Consider the following 19,724-nt stretch of genomic DNA (forward strand, 5'->3'; position numbering starts at 1 on the left):
TGACCTGACGGTAGTACACGATTAAAATGATCTGTGAAAAAAAAATCTCTGACCCCATTTTGTGCCATCAATTTTCTATTCCATTTACAATAATACTACAAATACTTTTTAGGAATCCTCTTGGGCCTACTGCGCTACTGTATATTAATGGTGTTACGCTCAGGATTTCTCAGTATGATGCTGTTCTACACCACTGCAAAGTGCAACCAATATAACACAATATGGCACAATTACTCACATGATCCAACTCTGCCTTTGAGTCATAATAAGCCATGTCCAGCTCCTGGGAACACACACAGATGTATGGAGGGCCCCTTAAACACGTAACCATCTTCCAAATGCAAATACAGTTCAAAGTATTATCATAGAATTATTAGATTCCATTACATTACAACATTTACACAATAAATGGACTAAAATAAATGATTGTGAGCAGTGACAAAAGCCTTCACAACAAAGTGTTTCAAATCAGTGAGTATTTGCTGCTTAATGCTGCACAAGATTAATCAGGCTCAGGCAGAGCATTGCCATCTGTTAGTGTCATTTCTTTCAGAGCCCTAACATACTTTAGAATAAGCATGGCATCTTCTCAGAGACTGCTATGTTTCTATTTTTAGACCACATTCGATCTCTGAAGATGTGTTTTTTTATTTTTTATTTATTTTTTTATTTTTTTTAGTTCCGAGCCTTTCAGCAGCAGCAGCGGTGCTTGGAACATCGGAGATTGTCAGTCACACATAAAAGATACTGTACATGAATAGATTCTGCAAAACTGATCTACAGTTCATCGCAAGTTCTTGAATGTAATGTTTGTACGCAATGGGTGCCAAAATGGATAAGTACGATTCCAAGTCAAAGAAGCAAAGCAAAGTATGACTTCTTTTGAAATGTTTCCCAACCTTTAATGAGCTAAGGCAGATAGTATGTAACATTAAAAAGATCTCACAACACACCACTAAACAAAAATGTCACCAAAAAAATATATGAACTAAAATGATGATGATCTCATCTCAACAGACTTAGTGTGAAATCTTGGCCTGTTCAAGAACATAGTTATTATTCCGTTGTATAAATGTATAAACACGTGGTTAATTGTACTTTCTGTCATCGAGTGAAAGAGCATTGAATTATTCTGCCTGTCACTATACGTCGCTGGCATAGCTAGATGAACAAAGATACTTATTTTTTAGTATAGAAATGAAATGGAATATAAGTAAAATGGGATAGTTTCCCATGCACACCTGCTGATCACAAAATCTCTGTTTTTATGATCATATTTTCCTCTTAAATGGGCCACACAACATCATCCAAAAAATGGATTCTACAGTAATGGATTTTCAGATCATCAGGGGTGTGACGTCCTAGGCTGGATCTACACTCCAGCTCCAAGTGTCCAATTCCAATTTAATGCCTAAGTCAAGTTTTTTGGGACTATTTGCACGTACATTTCAGGTGACACATATCTGATATATATATCACTGCTGAAACACATGAAATAACCCGCATGCGCAGATGTTACTTTAATAACGCCACCAGTATCAACAAAGGGCGGTGAAACACATAATAAGACAATAACAAATATGAAACATTACATAGCATTTAGTTGGTCTAGGCTTGACTCTATCCACCATTGATTTAAATGAGGGCAACGTCGGCATTACTCCACCGTCGCCGCCGTCTGAAATTATTTTCCATATGAAATGGTCGACACACCTCTTTCTAGACATTGTTTAGTCGTTTAGGCTTTCGCTGTACTGTAGTTTGTATTTAAGGTGTGTGTTTTTGAACGTGTTTATTAGGATTGTTTGAGCAGATGCAGGTGTGTATACGTCACCCATCAGTGTATTTTGAGGAAGCTGAGCTTGCATTGACATGATATATCCAATCGTGTTTTTAAACTCTAAAACCTCACTGATTTTTATTCACATTTAGAAGAGGCCAAAACTCGGATCTGAAGAGATCCGATTCCATACATTTTTTAAAAAATATCATTATTATTATACCCAAATTGTGCCACTTGAGAGAATAAAATCTGAATTCCATCACTTGAACCCTGTGGTATTATTCTAGTTGAAGATTTTTGAAATGTTTGCAATCCAGACCTTCAGCATACCTTCATGGGGTTTTGATGGGGGTTTTCCTCTTTCATAGGAAACCTGAAAATGTTTACCTACAGTAGCTTAGCTGGTCAACACTGCCAGTGAGGCGAATGAGCGGATGAGCTCAGTGAGGCGGCACAGTGACCGACTGGTTAAACCATCTGCCTCACAGTTCTGAGGACCGAGGTTCAATCCCCGGCCCCGCCTGTGTGGAGTTTGCATGTTCTCTCCGTGCCTGCGTGGGTTTTCTCCGGGCACTCCGGTTTCCTCCCACATCACAAAAACATGCATGCTAGGTGAATTGAAGACTCTAAATTGCCCGTAGGTGTGAATGTGAGTGCGAATGGTTGTTTGTTTATGTGTGCCCTGCGATTGGCTGGCAACCAGTTCAGGGTGTGCCCCGCCTCCTGCCCGATGATAGCTGGGATGGGCTCCAGCACTCCCCCGCCCCTTGTGAGGATAAGCGGCTCAGAAAATGGATGGATGGATGAGCTCAGTGATTTTCAAAGTGTGGTACGGCTACCACTAGTGGTACACGGGCTTCCTCGAGTGGTAGCAAAAGAGTCCCTTCATGCAAATATCAACCGATGATGACAAGGAAATGAAAAAAAGATGGTACTTGCTGTAAAACATTTGACAAGCAGTGGACTATCTTATGGAAACTGCGAAGAGTGGCCTTTGGTCAGAACCAAATATATTGAATATACAACATATACTATACTGTTTAGTGTAAATCAAATTTACCTTGATGCCATCCTGCCAGGGATGCTCTAGCTGGAGCCGTTCAGCCTCACTGGCTAACCTCTGTGGAAACATAATATGTACATAACCAGATGAAAACCAATCTCCCAGTAAAAAGCGTTCAAACATTATTTGCGTAATGAATCGAGAAATATGAATAAATCTGAAGATCGAAATAGCATGACATCCCCAACTTTTTTTCTTTTAATAATATGTCACAATGCTTGTTTTTTTTTGGGGGGGGGGACTCAAAAGACAGCGATTGTGAGTCAGGAAGTGACTTACTTCGAGAGCTTTGCGCTTCTTAGCCAGAAGTTTCTCGATATCTGAAGCCACCTTCTCCACTATCTTTCGAGGCTGATTCTTTACCAGACTAAAGCGTCTTCTTTCTTCATTGTATATCTACAAAACATTTTCACAGGATAAGAGCAACACCGGCACCTAGTACATTCTATTATTTATTAAAACATCCTCTTTAGCATTAAAGACCAAGGATTTGCACCACAAAGCCTCTTTATACTTCAAATTCAATAGGCACAGGGACACAGTTGCTGCTTTTCATGTGCATAGTCTTTTCACACACATTCTTTGTGGCAGTTGTCACACAGGAATCACATTACTGCAGATTCTACAAACCCCAATTCCAAAGTTGGAACATTGTGTAAAAAGCAAATAAAAAAAATAATACAATGATTTGTAAATCCTTTTTTCAACCTATATTCCATTGAATACACTACAAAGACAAGATATTAAATTTTCAAAGTGATGAATGTTGCTGTTTTTTTTTGTTTGGAAACAGGTGAGTGTCACGATTTGGTATAAAAGGAGCATCCCTGAAAGGCTTAGTTGTGGGGCGAGGTTCACCAGTTTGTGAACAACTGTGTGAGCAAATAGTCCAAAGGTTTAAGAACAATGTTTCCCAACATACAATTGCAAGGAATTTAGGGATTTCATCATCTACAGTCCGAAACATCATCGTCAAAAGATTCAGAGAATCTGGAGAAATCTCTTCACTTAAGTGGCAAGGCCGAAAACCAACATAGAATGCCCGTGACCTTCGATCCCCGGCACTGCATCAGAAACCGGCATCATTGTGTAAAGGATATTGCCACGTGGGCTCAGGAACAATTCAGAAAACAAACAGTTCGTCGCTACATCTACAAATGCAAGTTAAAACGCTACCATACAAAGCGAAACAACATCCAGAAACAGCGCCGAAATCATCAGAGATGGACTGATGCGAAGTGGAAAAGTGCTGTGGTCTGACAAGTCCACATTTCAAACTGGTTTTGGAAATCATGGTCGTCATGTCCTTTGGGCCAAAGAGAAGTGGCACGGGTGACTATCTCTGTGAAGATACCATTAATGCTGAAACCCACATACTGGTTTTGAGCAACATATGCTGCCATCCAAGCAACGTTTTGTCAGGGACGTCCCTGATAGCGAGACAATGCCAAGCCACAGTCTGCATGTTTTACAATAGCGTGGTTTCGCAGTAAAAGAATGTGAGTACTAGACAGACCTGTCTTCCACTGAAAATATGCGGCGCATTATAGAGCGCAAAATATGACAACAGAGACTCTGGACTGTTGACCAAGTGAAGTCGTACATCAAGCAAGAATGGGAAAGAATTCCCCCAACAAAGCTTCAACAATTAGTGTCCTCACTTCCCAAATGCGTATTTAGTGTTGTTCAAAAGAAAGGTGATGTAACACGGTGGGAAACATGACCCTGTCCCATCTTTTTTGGAACGTGTTGAAGACATAAAATTCCAAGTTAATGATTATTTGCTAAAAACCATAACGTTTATCAGTTTCAACATTAAATATCTTGTCTTTGTAGTGTATTCAATTGAATATAGGTTGCAAAGGATTTGCAAATCATTGTATTCTGTTTTCATTTACGTTTTACACAACGTCCCAACTTCATTGGAATTGGGGTTTGTGTGTTGTTTCTTCAGCCTCCTCCTCCTCATTGTCTGCATCAACGTGAGCGCGGAGGAATTAATGAGGTTTGAATGAACAATTGCATTTCTCATCCAGGCTTTAGTGCAGGCCGCAGGCTGACCATCTGCTCGGCTGTGACACAAACAGAGAGGACATGTGCCCACGCTCCAACACATCTTCCCCGAGCACGCCTCTCTTGCCCCCACTCACATGATCTGCGCTCCATGTTGCCAGGACTGCAGCCTCTTCCAGCCCAGCTGACACCAACGTTTCATCTAAATATAATAATTACTTCATACGGATCCAGGCAGCAAATACGGGCTTAGTCTTGCACCGTAATCACTGAAAGAAATTACGTGAGCGTTGAAAATTGTAATTTCATGGCTGTGTGTTTGGGTTTTTCCGAGCCTTTTCATAGTTTTTCGACAACACTTATTCGGGAAGATGGACCACGGACGACCCCACGAGATGAACTATCAGTTTGCGTCAAAGGATTACCTCAGGTTCTGAAATTATGCTTACGATATGTGATTGGATTACTATACAGTAGCTGTCACGTAAACCCTTCTTCTTCCTCTTTCCTCTGGAGGAGTGGCTATGCAAAAAATATTGCATTTTTAAAACAGCAGAAGCTTTTTAAGCAATTACAAAGGATGTTTGTCTGTTCAAGCAAAGTGCAACATTATTCTATTCACGGATGTTTACTGTTCCGCTAAGACCATCTGAAGGAAAAAGGACTAAAAGGTTGCTGTCGTGTCATTATGCACCTGTGATTTGCACTTATATATTTATATATATATATATAGCGAGAGAGAGAGAGAGAGTATGAGATGAGTCTGACTCTCACCCCTTTCAGCTGCTGAGCTCCACTGATGTGCTGAAAGACTCTGTCAATCTCCTGCTCGATGCGCCTCGCCCAGTGAATTATCCTGCAGAAAAAAACAACATAGTCTGACTGCAACGTACATAGTTTCTGCTCTGGGCTTATACTCGAACTGTATTACCTGTGTTTGCGCCAAAACGTTCATACAATACAACTGGCTTTCACGTTGCTATGCATAAAGTACAGTGCGAAAGTCTTTGGCTACCATTACACCAGCTTTTGAAGTAACACCTTAATGATCATGAAAACTAGAATGCCACTAAGTAGAGCGCAGAGCTCCACTAAGGATGAACTATTAAAAAATGTGAAATCAATTAATGGAGTTTTGCATTTGGGTTTGTTTGTCCATCTCTTTGTTATAGTTAGCAGGCTACTTCCTGGTTAATGGAGGATGGGGAACAGACAGACACCAGAATGATTTCGAGGGTTGGACCAGTGACGATTCTAGGGGACGGGGGGGGGGCAGTGTCCCCTATCACTGGGCTTGGCACTCCCTGTGCCCCCCACCCCTTGTTGGAATGGATAGGATCTGACAGGACTAGTCAGTCAAAATGTAATAATAATGATGACGATGATGATGATGATTGATGATGCACCCCCTTTTAAGTCATATTGACTTCTGTGAAAATGGCTCATAGGACTTTTGCAAGGTACTTTATATAGTAATTAGGTAGTTCAGTGTTTCAAATGAACAATGTGGCTTTGTATATGACATTTCTGGAGCAACTGTAAGTTCGGTCAAGCGTTTTAGTTTTGAAGAAGGTGGAAGCTCAAAATTTGAATGGCCCAACAAGTCAGAGAACTTTTCTGAACAAACGGTCGAACTACCATCGAGCAAGCAATGAAACATGCGATGTTGGAAAGCGGTACGCACAGCCCTGGCTGCACAGTATAATATTTGTAAAGAAATTCTTTATTTGAAAAAAAGAAGAGCACAATATACACCAGAGTCAAGTCAGCTGCTTTTAGTCTTGACGTGAAGCGACTCACCTCCCAGCATAAGCGGCACAGCCGTTAACAGTTTTTACTTTTGTACAGTGTATGACAGTTTGAAAATGATTTAAAACATTTCCTGTACAGTTAAAAAAGGTGTTATGATGGCAATGGTTTGACATTGGGAAAAAAATAATCTATTTCCATGATTTCCTATGAGACATTGGAGGATGGAGGTTCCACTGTATATTCATTAAATTAAATTACTATTATTTTAGTTGCTGATCATTTACCTCAATGAACATAAAAATGTGACTTTGACAGTTCTAATTTATGACCAGACAAATGGAAATTTGAAGTCCAAACTCCTGTGCCAGTAAGAGCGGACATCTGCCAGTTTTTCACATTCCTGCTGTCGCCGCTCCTTTTGGTTGCAATTCTTGTGCAAAATGCCATTTTTGCAAGAGCAGCGTGATATGATAACAACAATTTGAGTTTTGAAGTGGCTGTGAGAGAACAGCCAGTTTACTGTATGTGATAATGGAGGACTGCCAACACAAGCACTATTTAAAAAAGAAAGACATTTACGTAAGGCATTATTTAACAAATGAGCGTCAGTTCCTCTAAAATTAGAGACATTGATGAAAATATCTCTTTACTTGAATGTCAATGCATAAGCCCCCGCAAGTGTCAGAGCATTTTTAAACCCAACTGAGGGTGCATACTGCATAGTTAAGTAAAAGGGCTTTCGATTACAAAACACATTTCATTCACCACAGAAAAAAAATGATCGGTTGATGTGCCTTCTCTGCCGGTTCGTTTATTTTTAGAAGATCGCAAAAAGAAAGAAAAAAGAAAATAATAAGAGATCAACAGCTCGATCACAACCCTTTGAACACAAATTGGCAGGAAGATTTACATAGTTAGCTACGAAAGCAAATGTTCTTGAAATGTATAGATTGGAGGACTATACTTATTTCGGTTTCCTCACAGTCATGATATCCTGGGTTCCATTCTCTGCTCAGGCCCTCCTGTGTGGCATTTGCATGTTCTCTCAAAAACAGGCATCTTTGGTTGAAGACAACATTTTCTATAGGTATATGTCAATGTATTTATTGTTACGTTAAGCCTTTGTACCTTTTTGCACCTTTTTAAGTATTGATGCACAGTCACAATCGGAAGATTTGCAAGCCCATAGCAACCAAGACAACTTGCGACAGCCATTATAGTACTAAAGATGGCCAAATCCCTTGGGCAGAGACTTGGAATATCCGGCCTCTCCTTTTCTGATATAAGAGCTAAAATACATACCCAAAATTGCCTTATGTGAGATTTGCCCCAGCCTTGAAAATAAAATATGCATAAAGTCAGCGCTAATGGTTCCTCACAGCACAGTTGTAGGCATGTAGCTAGCTTCGCTGCAGGAGACAGAATTGTTTAATGCAATAAAGTAGAGACCGTGTGGTGTTCTTGTTAAAGACTCCTTGCAGTGGATTTAAAAAAGTCTACACACCCTTCTTAAAATGTCAGTTTTTCATATATGTACAAAAAGAAACCAAGATAATTTCAAAACCTTTTCCACTACAATTGTAACCAACAAATTGTACGATTCAGTTGAAAAAAAGGAAACCTCTCAAGAGGGGAAGTAAAAATAAACAACTGAAATAATGTAGTTGCTCAAGTGTGCACACCCTCTTAAAACTTGGTATGTGGCTGTGTTCCAAATTAACAAATCACATTCAAGCTCATGTTTAAATGGGAGTCTGCACACACCTGCCACCAAATGAAGTGCCTCTGATTAACCCGAAATAAAGTTAAGCTGTTCTCATAGGCTTTTCCTGACAAGTTTTCAACAGCAGTGTGCCTTTTAAATAATATAAACATGAAGTAATTGCGGCGGAACGGTGAACGACTGGTTAGAGCGTTTGCCTCACAGTTCTGAGCACCGGGGTTCAAATCCCGGCGCCGCCTGTGTGGAGTTTACATGTTCTCCCCGTGCCTGCGTGGGTTTTCTCCGGGCACTCCGGTTTCCTCCCACATCCCAAAAACATGTATGGTATGTAATTTGAAGACTCTCAATTGCCCATAGGTGTGAATGTGAGTGCGAATGGTTGTTTGTTTATGTGTGCCCTGCGATTGGCTGGCGACCAGTTCAGGGTGTATCTCGCCTACTGCCCGATGATAGCTGGGATAGGCTCCAGCACTCCCGCGACCCTTGTGAGGAGAAGCGGCTCAGAAAATGGATGGATGGATGAAGTAATTGCAAGTGTGTTTATCCGTTTTAGGTCTACGTGTTTTGTATGTATTTGTAGTATGTCTGTATTTTTACTTACTCTCTCTAAAATGTGTCTTATTTCACTTTTTATTTTTAATGATCTAGCTTGGTCTCATGTCTTACACAGTGTATCAGAAAAGCCTGGCCTTTGAACAGGGGTGTGTAACCTGTAACGCAAATTTCCGCCGTGATTTCAGTAATCAAGTTGAAAGGATTTTGTCCAAATCTGCATCAGAATCCACATACACACACACACAATCTATTTTCAGCTCAAATGACAATTTCAGTTCCACTTTGAGAAATAATGTGAAATAAAATAAAACAGTAGCCATACAGTAATACAATATTTTTTATGATATTTTTGAAAGTAGCTGTAACAGTTTGTACAGTGTCGTGTGGTCCACTGTTTATGTGAACACTGAAGAGTGGAGAGGTAATGGTAATCAAATGAATCAATACCATGGCGGGGGGTGTCACAAAAAGAGTCAGTAATGTCAACGTGAATAAATAAAAGAGTAGTTACTGTTCACTGCAGCTGCTTCAGCGTTAATGAGGAATAAATGATGAAACGCAAAGTCAGCGGTCCTTTCCCAGATATTGATGAACTAATCACTGCCTAATGATTCATTAAATAAGTAAAGCTCTGCTATCATGCACATCGTTATCATCTACTGCTTCGTCCTCGATTCTCCACTGCAAGAAATAAAAGTCCATTTCTGTCCCTTCGGGTGCTGTAATTTTTTCACTCCGGCTAATTATTGGACTCCAATGCAACGATTTGTAGTTCTTCCAGTTTTTCCAAGGTGCATGTACTGTATGTCTCCAAGCTGTACATGTGTTACAAAAGAAGAAACAGTCATTGTAATCCTAACAGAGCAATAGAGAATTGGTTCCAGTATTTCTGTTTGTATGAGACACGCCGGAAATACTTATAGACCCTGTCAAGTAAATCCAGAGATTTGTTTCTAAATACACTATACATGTTGGAAGATAATTGCTGAAAAACTCAAAGAATGGGAAATATGTAGTACTCAACATATCTTTCTTTCATATAATCTACTGGCGTAGCCACTTTAGAGTGCCCCGTTGGGGGCTGTGAGCATGCACGTCATGCAGAGTAAGGTGGAATAGCGAGGAGGTGGGATATATATATATATATATATATATATATATATATATATATATATATATATAATATATATATTTAATAAAAGTCCGACTTGACAACTATTTTATTTTTACCATTTTGAAGCCTTATTTTAAATACCTACCTACTTTTTAATCATTCATATTTGGTAGGGTTGTTAACAACACTCCTCTCTGTGGCGTGTCAAATGTTGAAGACATTTATTTTCACTTTGCAGGGACTCAAATTGTTCCTCACGCTACATTACACTCCTTATTAACAGATTAACGAAGTGTTACTAGTCTTAGAAACCATTTGGGAGAAAAAATGTAAAGTCTGAAATCACAGTTCATAGTTCCTTTTACAGAGAATACCCATTGTCTTAAAATACAAACAGAAAAATGCAAATACTACAAAAACTACAATGGTGTCTGACTGTTAGGGAAACTATCTATCTATCTATCTATCTATCTAACTATCTATTTTACAAGGACTAATCCTCTATCTTGCAGTATTCCTTCTTAATTGGAAATGGATGCCATTCTTTAGCGTGGCCACTCTGCTTCATTGAGATTACAAGCAAAGACAGAGCAAGGCTGAAAGGGCCAAGTAAGCCATTTCCAAGCACTCAGCAGAAAAATAAGTGTTCATGAGGAGCAAGAATAGGAAGGGGAGGAACAAGCAGGGCACCTGTTTGAAACGATTCCATTGGTCAAGAAATCAACAGAGTGCTAGAATTACAAACATGGCCCTACTCTCCAACTGCGAATGGTCAGGAGATGAGTGGACCATCTGGCTTTTCTCCCTCAGAAGAGCCTGATTGCAGACCTTTGGAGGCACGGGGTGACAGTAGTGCTCAAGCTGAGGACCAGCTGTATTGTACCAGCAAGAGGTAAAAGGTTACTAGTTCAAAGCATCGCATTGATGTGAAGAACGAAGGAAAGTGCTCACACTTGAGTTGCCTTGCTTACATAGTCACACGCATATTTTCCACAGTTTCATTTAACGCCTTTTAAAGTGCTTTTTAGATCTACTGTCATGCTTTTCCAGCAGTCTACAGCTGTAAACGGCATTTTGTTATTTTGTCACGTTCAAGATGATCGTAGTATGCCATAGACCAGGGCTCGCCAACCTTTTTGAAACTGAGCGCTAGCTACGAGTGACTGACGCGTATCTAGCTCTCAAGGCACCACTGTATTGGCATTTTCAAATTTACACCAATTTAATACTGTGTTTTTGTCTTTATTTTTTTCCCAAGTTATTTTTATATAACCCAGTGTGATTTCATTTCTTCTTGCACTTTGTTGTTCTTGCTGTTGCCATTTTTTCTTAGGCTTGAATCTGTGGTTGTCAAACTTTTTACACCAAGTATCACTTTAAAAAATACAAAGTGCCACCATATCCAAAATCATCAATCATCAAAATGAGGCAGAGGTTATATTCTTAAAAAATATTTAGTATCATTTATTATTGTAAGGCACTGTAACAATACACAGTTTGAACATTGCCACTGTGCTTGGATATAGATAAAGAAACATATTTTCTTACAGTAAATATTGATTCCATTCAAATGTACTGTATTGCACCTTAAAGTTCAGTACAAATTTAAGTTAATAAAAAAACAGTTCTTCAAATCTAAACGCAAAATACTGTATTGTACTTAAAAGTAAACTACAACCCCAATTCCAATGAAGTTGGGACGTTGTGTTAAACATACATAAAAACAGAATACAATGATTTGCAAATCATGTTCAACCTATATTTAATTGAATACACAACAAACACAATATATTTAATGTTCAAACTGATAAACTATTGTTTTTAGCGAATAATCATTAACTTGGAATTTTATGGCTACAACACGTTCCAAAAGAGCTGGGACAGGTGGCAAAAAAACTAAGCAAGTTGAGGAATGCTCATCAAACACCTGTTTGGAACATCCCACAGGTGAACAGGCTCATTCCTCAACGTATAGTTGCAAGGAATTTAGGGACTTCATTATCTACGGTCCATAATATCATCAAAGGGTTCAAAAAAATCTGGAGAAATCACGACATGTAAGCGGCAAGGCCAAAAAACAACATTGAAGGCCCGTGACCTTCGATCCCTCAGGCAGCACTGCATCAAAAACCGACATCAATGTGTAAAGGATATCACCACATGGGTTCAGGAACACTTCAGAAAACCAATGTCAGTAAATGCACTTACGGATGTAGCGCCGAACTGTAACTTGAAACTCCACTATGCAAAGCAAAAGCCATTTATCAACAAGACCCAGAAACGCTGCCGGCTTCTCTGGGCCCGAGCTCATCTAAGATGGACTGATGCAAACTGGAAAAGTGTTCTGTGGTCTGACGTGTCCTCCGGGCCAAAGAGGAAAAGAACAATCCGGACTGTTATGGACGCAAAGTTCAAAAGCCAGCATCTATGATGGTATGGGGCTGTGTTAGTGCCAAAGGCATGGGTAACTTACACATCTGTGAAGGCACCATTAACGCTAAAAGGTACATACAGGTTTTGGAGAAACATATGCTGCCATCCAAGCAACGTCTTTTTCATGGACGGCCCTGCTTATTTCAGCAAGACAATGCCAAACCACATTCTGCACGTGTAACAACAGCGTGGCTTTGTAGCAAAAGAGTGCGGGTGCTAGACTGGCCTGCCTGCAGTCCAGAACTGTCTCCCAATGAAAATGTGTGGCGCATTATGAAGCGTAAAATACAACAACGGAGACCCTGAACTGTTGAACAGCTGAAGCTGTACATCGAGCAAGAATGAGAAAGAATTCCACCTACAAAGCTTCAACAATTAGTGTCCTCAGTTCCCAAACGTTTATTGAATGTTGTTGAAAGAAAAGGTGATGTAACACAGTGGTAAACATGACCCTGTCCCAGCTTTTTTGGAATGTGTTGCAGCCATAAAAGTTAATGATTATTTGCTAAAAACAATAAAGTGTATCAGTTTGAACATTCAATATCTTGTCTTTGTAGTGTATTCAATTAAATATAGGTCGCACATGATTCGCAAATCACTGTATTCTGTTTTTATTTATGTTTAACACAACATCCCAACTTCATTGGAATTTGGGTTGTACATAAGAAAATGTATTGTACTTAAAAAAGCCTGGCGGTGGTAAGCTACTCGTCTGACGGACGTTTGGCTGCCATTCTGCGCCTGAGGCCCCTCTGACCTCCAACAAACAGCCAACAGCAACAACAACGTTGTGCTTTATCGCTTGGAATGTTATGTAAATCAACCCTTGTCTATTCTTCTTATAGCGTCCATCTTTTGCATGAAGTCAGCTGGGATGGGCTCCGGCTCATGTCGGGACCCTGAACTGAAGAAAACGGATGGATGGTTTATAATCCCTCAAGGGGGAAGTTAACAATGAATCATCAAGAATCAATATTATTGGCCTCGGAATCAAATTTTGGCCCATGGAGGGTTGGATGCCGATGAAAAGTACTCAAAACATCTGTCTATACTTCACCTATCAAGTTGAATGACATGAAACTTCTCGCAGTGAAATTGGAATAAATGCGACGTTTTGCACTGCTGCTACAAGTGTGGGGAATGCAATTAAAGTGTTCAGGCTGATTGGATGTGTCCGCGTTTGAAATGCAAGACCAGTCCCTCTCACACTCACACACATTGATGCCATCACCACCACCACCACCACCACCATGAACATATTACATAACATCCTCATTACACAGCCAGGCTTGCGTTTTGTGTCAGTGAGGCGGACGAGCTCGCGAGTTGCTCCACGGCGTCCACTTACGTGTACTGCTGTGGGAAGGTGAGTCCCTCGGAACCAGGCCACGCCGCGCCGCCGAGCATCAAGATGATCTGCAGAGATACCAAGCGCACGTCGCTGAAACGCCTCTCGCCCCTCGCCATCTTCCATTCAAGTGACGGCTGGGTGAGGGGATGCGAGGAAGAAGCAAAAGGGAGGAAGCGAGCAAGGAGGAGGAGGAGGGGACGAGGTCCGGGTGTCCGGCTCAGTTTGCGGGCGAGTTCATCTCCGCGTCTTCACAAGTGGACGCGGGGGAGGAGGAAGATCTTTGGCCGTGAAGGCATCACGGGCGGTGGGAGATGCACTACAGTGTAAATGCAGCTGCCAAGACACTGCAGAGTCTTTGGTCCTGCTCCCACATACACACCACCTCTTCCTCCGACACACACACACGCGCGCGAGCACGCAGGCCGGCGCGTCCACGACACACTCTCTCCTCACTGGATGGACGAGGGCGCGTTCACGTTCACCAGGCAACAGCGAAGCATCAGGTTGATGCTTTATTTATAACTACAGGGCCACGTGGGGTTTGCATAAATTGGGATATTTTTTTTTTTTCATAGGAGAGCTGCAAGGAACGACCAGAAGTCAGTGAACGCAACACAATTAAATACCGCATGGGGGAATCTAAAACTATTCTTCCTACTTTCATAATCAGATCCATTGTAAGAGCCTTGTAAAAAAAAAAGAAAGTCCTTTACAGAAGGTAACAGAGCTCATATATGATTGACACTTTCAGGGAAGTAAAAACTGAACAATATGTTTATTATTGTGGTTAATATATATTGAATGGGATTTCCAGCTGTGGGCTGTCAGAGGCCAGTAAGACTTTCTCTGCTGCATGGCCCAAACAATATCAAAAGCCCTGACCTAGATTTAAAACATGAAAATTGTAAGAATGTATTCCCAGTCTAGTCTCTTCATTTCATAGCGTTTCTCTTGGCTGTTGATCATTTTCTATCCAATCAGATTTCAGCTTCGATGAGCTCTATTTACATAGACCGCGGAACTGCGTCAGAGCTCAAAATCTGGCGTACTGTATCTTGATTTTTGTGCAAGCGCAAGACTCGATGCGCGTGTTTGCCAATTTGGCAGACAGGTCTGCGCCAAGCTGGGTCCTTTGACATCCACCTGGTGCATGTGACTATTTGGTGGCTGAAGTCGGTCTAAACTTACACCTGCTAAGACCACGTCTAACTTTTGGTGCAAGGTAGACAGCTGGTCTAACGCGATTTTGGTGAATTTGATCGGGCCACATAGGCAGACAGATATGCAAAGTCCGTGGACGTGTGTGGTTGACAGACATATGACAGACATATTTCATTCATAAATAGGCCTATGTAAACAACGGCATCATTGTAGAAATCAACCCATTGAATGCTTTATTATTATTATTATTATTATCATCATTATTATATTTTTAAATTATCCCACTGGCTGGCACGGGTCGTACGAACGATCAATCAACGAACAATGTCAAAGTGTCCACGGCGCAGATCTGTGATCCCCCACCCCCAAGACAACTTTACATCATCCGCCATTGGAGGTCTACTTCAAGTTCCTTATAAACAATTTGCTTGCTTCAACCTTCCGGACTCGAGCAAATCCGTTTTTTTATTCCGCCATTCCAAAGACTGTCAGTGCACCTCATTTAAAGAGAATGAGAGGTGCTAATTTGATTGGACAGGATCGAAGTCAGCTGTGTTCACGCCCACAGCAGCGCAAAACTTCCTTTTTCATATCCGCTGGGGCACGCCATTCCACGAAATTACCAACGTCGGGTCTAACCCGCCACCTCACAGAGTTGCAATCGGTGTTGAGGAGTAACTAATTACATGTAACTAGATTACATGATTTAATTACAAAATGTATGTAATTGTAATCCATGACATTACTGGGAGAACGTGAAGTAAAATTACATTTGATTTTGGAAATGTACATTATTACAATTGTAATTGGATTGGAATTTTTCTTTTTCATATCACTTCCTCCTCCTGAAGCCGTCGCTTATGATTGGCTCTCTCTGGTCACGTGCCATTCTGCTGTAGTCTCAAACATGACGTATTTTTCCACCTTGTGGTGCGATCTATTAGTTTGTCTGAGATTTTGAAAAGGTTAGACTCATACTTACACTTTTTAATACGGTGTAACTTTGTATATGATACTGATGTACAGTATATTGCGCAGCACTTAATGATTTTACTGTAATGCTTTGTTTCGCTTTCAAGAGTAAAAACAGTGTGATTGTGGGAGACAGTCAAAAATAAAGCAAACACTGACTAACAGCCAAATCAGTCAAAAAGTTGCAACCATTAGTGCGCCAACAACAGGCATACTCCCACAAGGATGATCTTTGGCTTCAGCGTATACATCAACCTTCTTGCATCATAAAGTAGAGTATGCGCATGTGGCTTCAGTATAAAAGAGCAGCAAAGTTCATGCTCTCACAAAAATAATAATAATAAGTTACATCCAACAACAAATGAACAAAATATACCTATATTTGTTCTTAGCCAACCCAGCTATCTGGCTTATATGTTGTTTAAAATATTTGATTGAAGCTGCTGGTTAGTTAAATTTTAGATTATTACTAAAATAGTCCTTTATGATCAGAATTCAAATTCAGTTTTTTTTTTTTTTTTTTGGTGTTGATAGTCTTTTAAGTCCATCCATTTTCTGTACCGCTTTATTCTCACAAGGGTCACAGGCGTGCTGGAGCCTATCCCAGTTATCTTCGGGCGAGAGGCGGGGTACATCCTGAACTGGTCGCCAGCCAATCGCAGGCCACATTAAAAACAAACAACCATTCGCACCTACGGCCAATTTAGAATCTTCAATCAACCTACCACGCATGTTTTTTGGGATGTGGGAGGAAACTGGAGTGCCCAGAGAAAACCCACGCAGACACACGGAGAACATGCAACACAGGAGGGGCCGGGATTTGAAACCCAGTCCCCAGAACTGGGAGGCAGATGTGCTAACCAGTCATCCACCGTACCGCTTTTAAGTCTTCTTGTTAAAATAAACTTAAATAAACAGACGTTGGTGTACGCATTAAACCAAGGTGTCAAACACATGCCCTGCGGCCCAGAACCAGCCCCTCAAGGGCTCCAATCCGGCCCCTCAGAATGGAGAATACATTCACTGCTGTTTTTCAATAAAGTAACAGTTGTTGCTAATTTTGTCCACTGGAGGGCGCACTGCTGAAACATAAACGACATTGATCCACTTATGAAGGACAAAAGATGTCAAGTTTCAGGAGTACACTACAGCTCAGTGAAAATACATACCTCCTGTAGAAATATTTTAAAACATTGATTATTACAAAACTTCAGTCAACAGCATCAGTTCAAAAGAGGTAGGTTGGGTGGAACATTTGTTTTTTCATCCACGACCACAACTTGTATTTCTATGTATACATTTACAAAGTATACATTGCATAAGTGCATGGCGCACGCTCACAGATTCATAAAATTGTTGAAATAGTTTTTGTAAAAAATGTAAAGATTGCTTATATGAATTGCAAAAACATAATAATCAATAAATGTGACTATTTTCTGAAAGTACATTTTAGTACTAATCATTTGAACCTAAAAAATAGCAAACTTTTGAATAGTTGTTATCGATTTTTAAGCCAAAAATATTGTGATCCGGCCCCCTTGAGATCAAATTGGGGTGAAACTAAAATAAGTTTGACCCCCCTGCATTAAACCATCTTTATTCAATTACATATAAATATATAATAGACTATGTTCAATAATTCAAAGTAGCTTTGTCACGTTTGTTGACTGCCAAAGACAATAAAAACCAATAAGAAAAATGCCCGTCTTCACATTGCTTGTATTCATGAATTTTCTATTGAAAGAACAATATTTATAAGCCTCTACGGTGTTCATGAATATAGATTAGATGGATGCAATCGCTGGCCTGACAGAGGTTCGGCTGCCTTATTACTAGATAAGTGAAATATTGTGGTACAGAGGCTGGGATCTCTCGAACCATGCAGAATCAGCACAAACAGAGCGTGGAAATAACCCTGCAAGACCTCGCTATGATGTAACACTTTTGAGTATTGGCCAGACATTTTACGTTTTCTTCTTCTGTATGCGCAAGAAAAATGAAGGGAAATAAATGATCAAATGCAAAACACTACATTAAAAAAATGAATCCAAGTGAGAACCTTTCGGCTTACACGTTCTAGCCGAGGGAGGGAATAGGCATCATATTAATACAGTAAAGTTTTCAGCACGATTGGTAATAGTCTTACAATCTTTTAGTTGTACAAACTAAATACTCCCCCTTGTCTCCTAACTAGCTGTGATGTAACGTTGTTATCGTTGATGCATGCACAGTAGCACAGTTCTGCTTCTGGCTTATCTAAACTGCTTGCAGCCTTTATTCTATGTTAAACACACGCATGCAAGTTCAAAATTGACAAATTCAAAACATTTTTTTTTTTTTTTTTTTGTACTGTGAACTTAATATTCATTGATGCATACGGATACATTTATCTATGTAAAGTAGAAGGCTGGACAGTTAAATGTGAGTGCATGACATTTCATACAGAATGTATGGTGTTTTTGCACAGCAGGCAATCCCAGTGGAAAGAAATGCCACTCGCTTAGAAGATTTACACTGTGAATGAAGACAGAAAGAAGAAGACATAGTACAAGTTAAAAGTAAACACACCTTACTTAGGTTTTATATTATTTTTCTAATTCTTTCATTATAACAAACATATACCTCAATTATATATTTTTTTATCCGCTGGTGTGTCACTATATGCAAAAATATAACTGGATATTGTATGCATCTTCACGCAAACACCAGCAGGAGAACAAATGAGGCATGGAAAAAAACAAATTGGAAAATTCGACCAAAATTTGTCTATTTTTTCCATTCTACTGTTACCGTGCATTAATACTACAAAATTCTCATGAATACAACCTCAGAAGTGTTGAGCTGACCTGACTCGAGGAGGAGGAGGAGGAGGGCGGAGCCTCTTTATGGAACGAGCAAAAGATTTGAACTATTGCTTTATGACAAAAGGCAAACAAATCCCAGCGGTCACCAACATGTTGCCCGCAGTCACCAAGTAGCCCCCATAAGGACCACATGAGTAGCCCGTGGGCCTGTTCTAAAAATAGCTCACTAGTGATGGGACATAGCGATTTCCTAGGAATGTTGTAGAAGTGAAAATTTGGAAATGTAGACACTTGCAGAGATTGATAGACACAAAGTGTTCATATTGATATGAATCTGTTTCCGACCTTGTTACATCATTGCTCATGATTGTGTGGGACCATTAACATGATCGATGCCTTCACATAGATGGAGATCAATAACTATCAAGAATAGGATAATTAAAGGTAATTTGAGCAAATTTGTTTTTGTTTCAGAAGTGTGTATTAAATTGCTAACCCTTCGCATTAACGAGTGCCCAAGAAGTAGCTGTCAGTTTCAAAAAAGGTTGATGACCCCTGGCTGTACAATACACCAATGTGTGTTACACTAAAGGTGACATCATGCTCCAGTGAGAGAATTAAAATTTATTTTTAGATATTCATAACTGCACCTATCTTTCGTCCGCTTGGGGAGAGCAGATGTGGGTTCTGCTTTAAGTCACGTCCCTGGCGGACCCCATGTGTTAATGCAGCTGTCATGTCCTGGGGAGAGCTAAGACTAATTACTGACTGCACAACCTTCCTGCCAGTCCCCCTCGGAGAGGCAAACACTGTTAATTGGACGAGATCTCCAAAGGGAGCTGAACTGAGTGCGAACAACATGCACGTCATGTAAACAGCCTTGCAAATAAAATGGGGGGAAAAAGGGGAGATTTCTCACTCACTTAGTGTACCTCAATTTTCCCTCCATTGGATAAGAACCAAATTTCAAGTTTGGCGATTTACAGCAATGCAACGCAGC

General features: G+C 40.2%; 1 protein-coding gene across 1 annotated transcript in view; it reads right to left on the reverse strand.

The window, feature by feature from the left end:
- The window catches only part of LOC133483884 (voltage-dependent calcium channel subunit alpha-2/delta-2-like), a 29,938-nt gene extending 15,703 nt beyond the window's left edge, over positions 1-14,235 (reverse strand). The window contains exons 1-5 of the mRNA XM_061785722.1: positions 13,785-14,235; positions 5,634-5,715; positions 3,126-3,242; positions 2,844-2,903; positions 239-283 (exon numbers count right to left, since the gene is read on the reverse strand). Coding sequence (XP_061641706.1) covers positions 239-283; positions 2,844-2,903; positions 3,126-3,242; positions 5,634-5,715; positions 13,785-13,903 — 423 coding nt within the window. The 5' untranslated portion in view covers positions 13,904-14,235. The remainder of the gene's footprint in view (positions 1-238; positions 284-2,843; positions 2,904-3,125; positions 3,243-5,633; positions 5,716-13,784) is intronic.
- Positions 14,236-19,724: the final 5,489 nt, after the last annotated feature.

This window comes from Phyllopteryx taeniolatus, chromosome 9 (assembly GCF_024500385.1).
Source record: "Phyllopteryx taeniolatus isolate TA_2022b chromosome 9, UOR_Ptae_1.2, whole genome shotgun sequence".
NCBI lineage: Eukaryota > Metazoa > Chordata > Actinopteri > Syngnathiformes > Syngnathidae > Phyllopteryx > Phyllopteryx taeniolatus.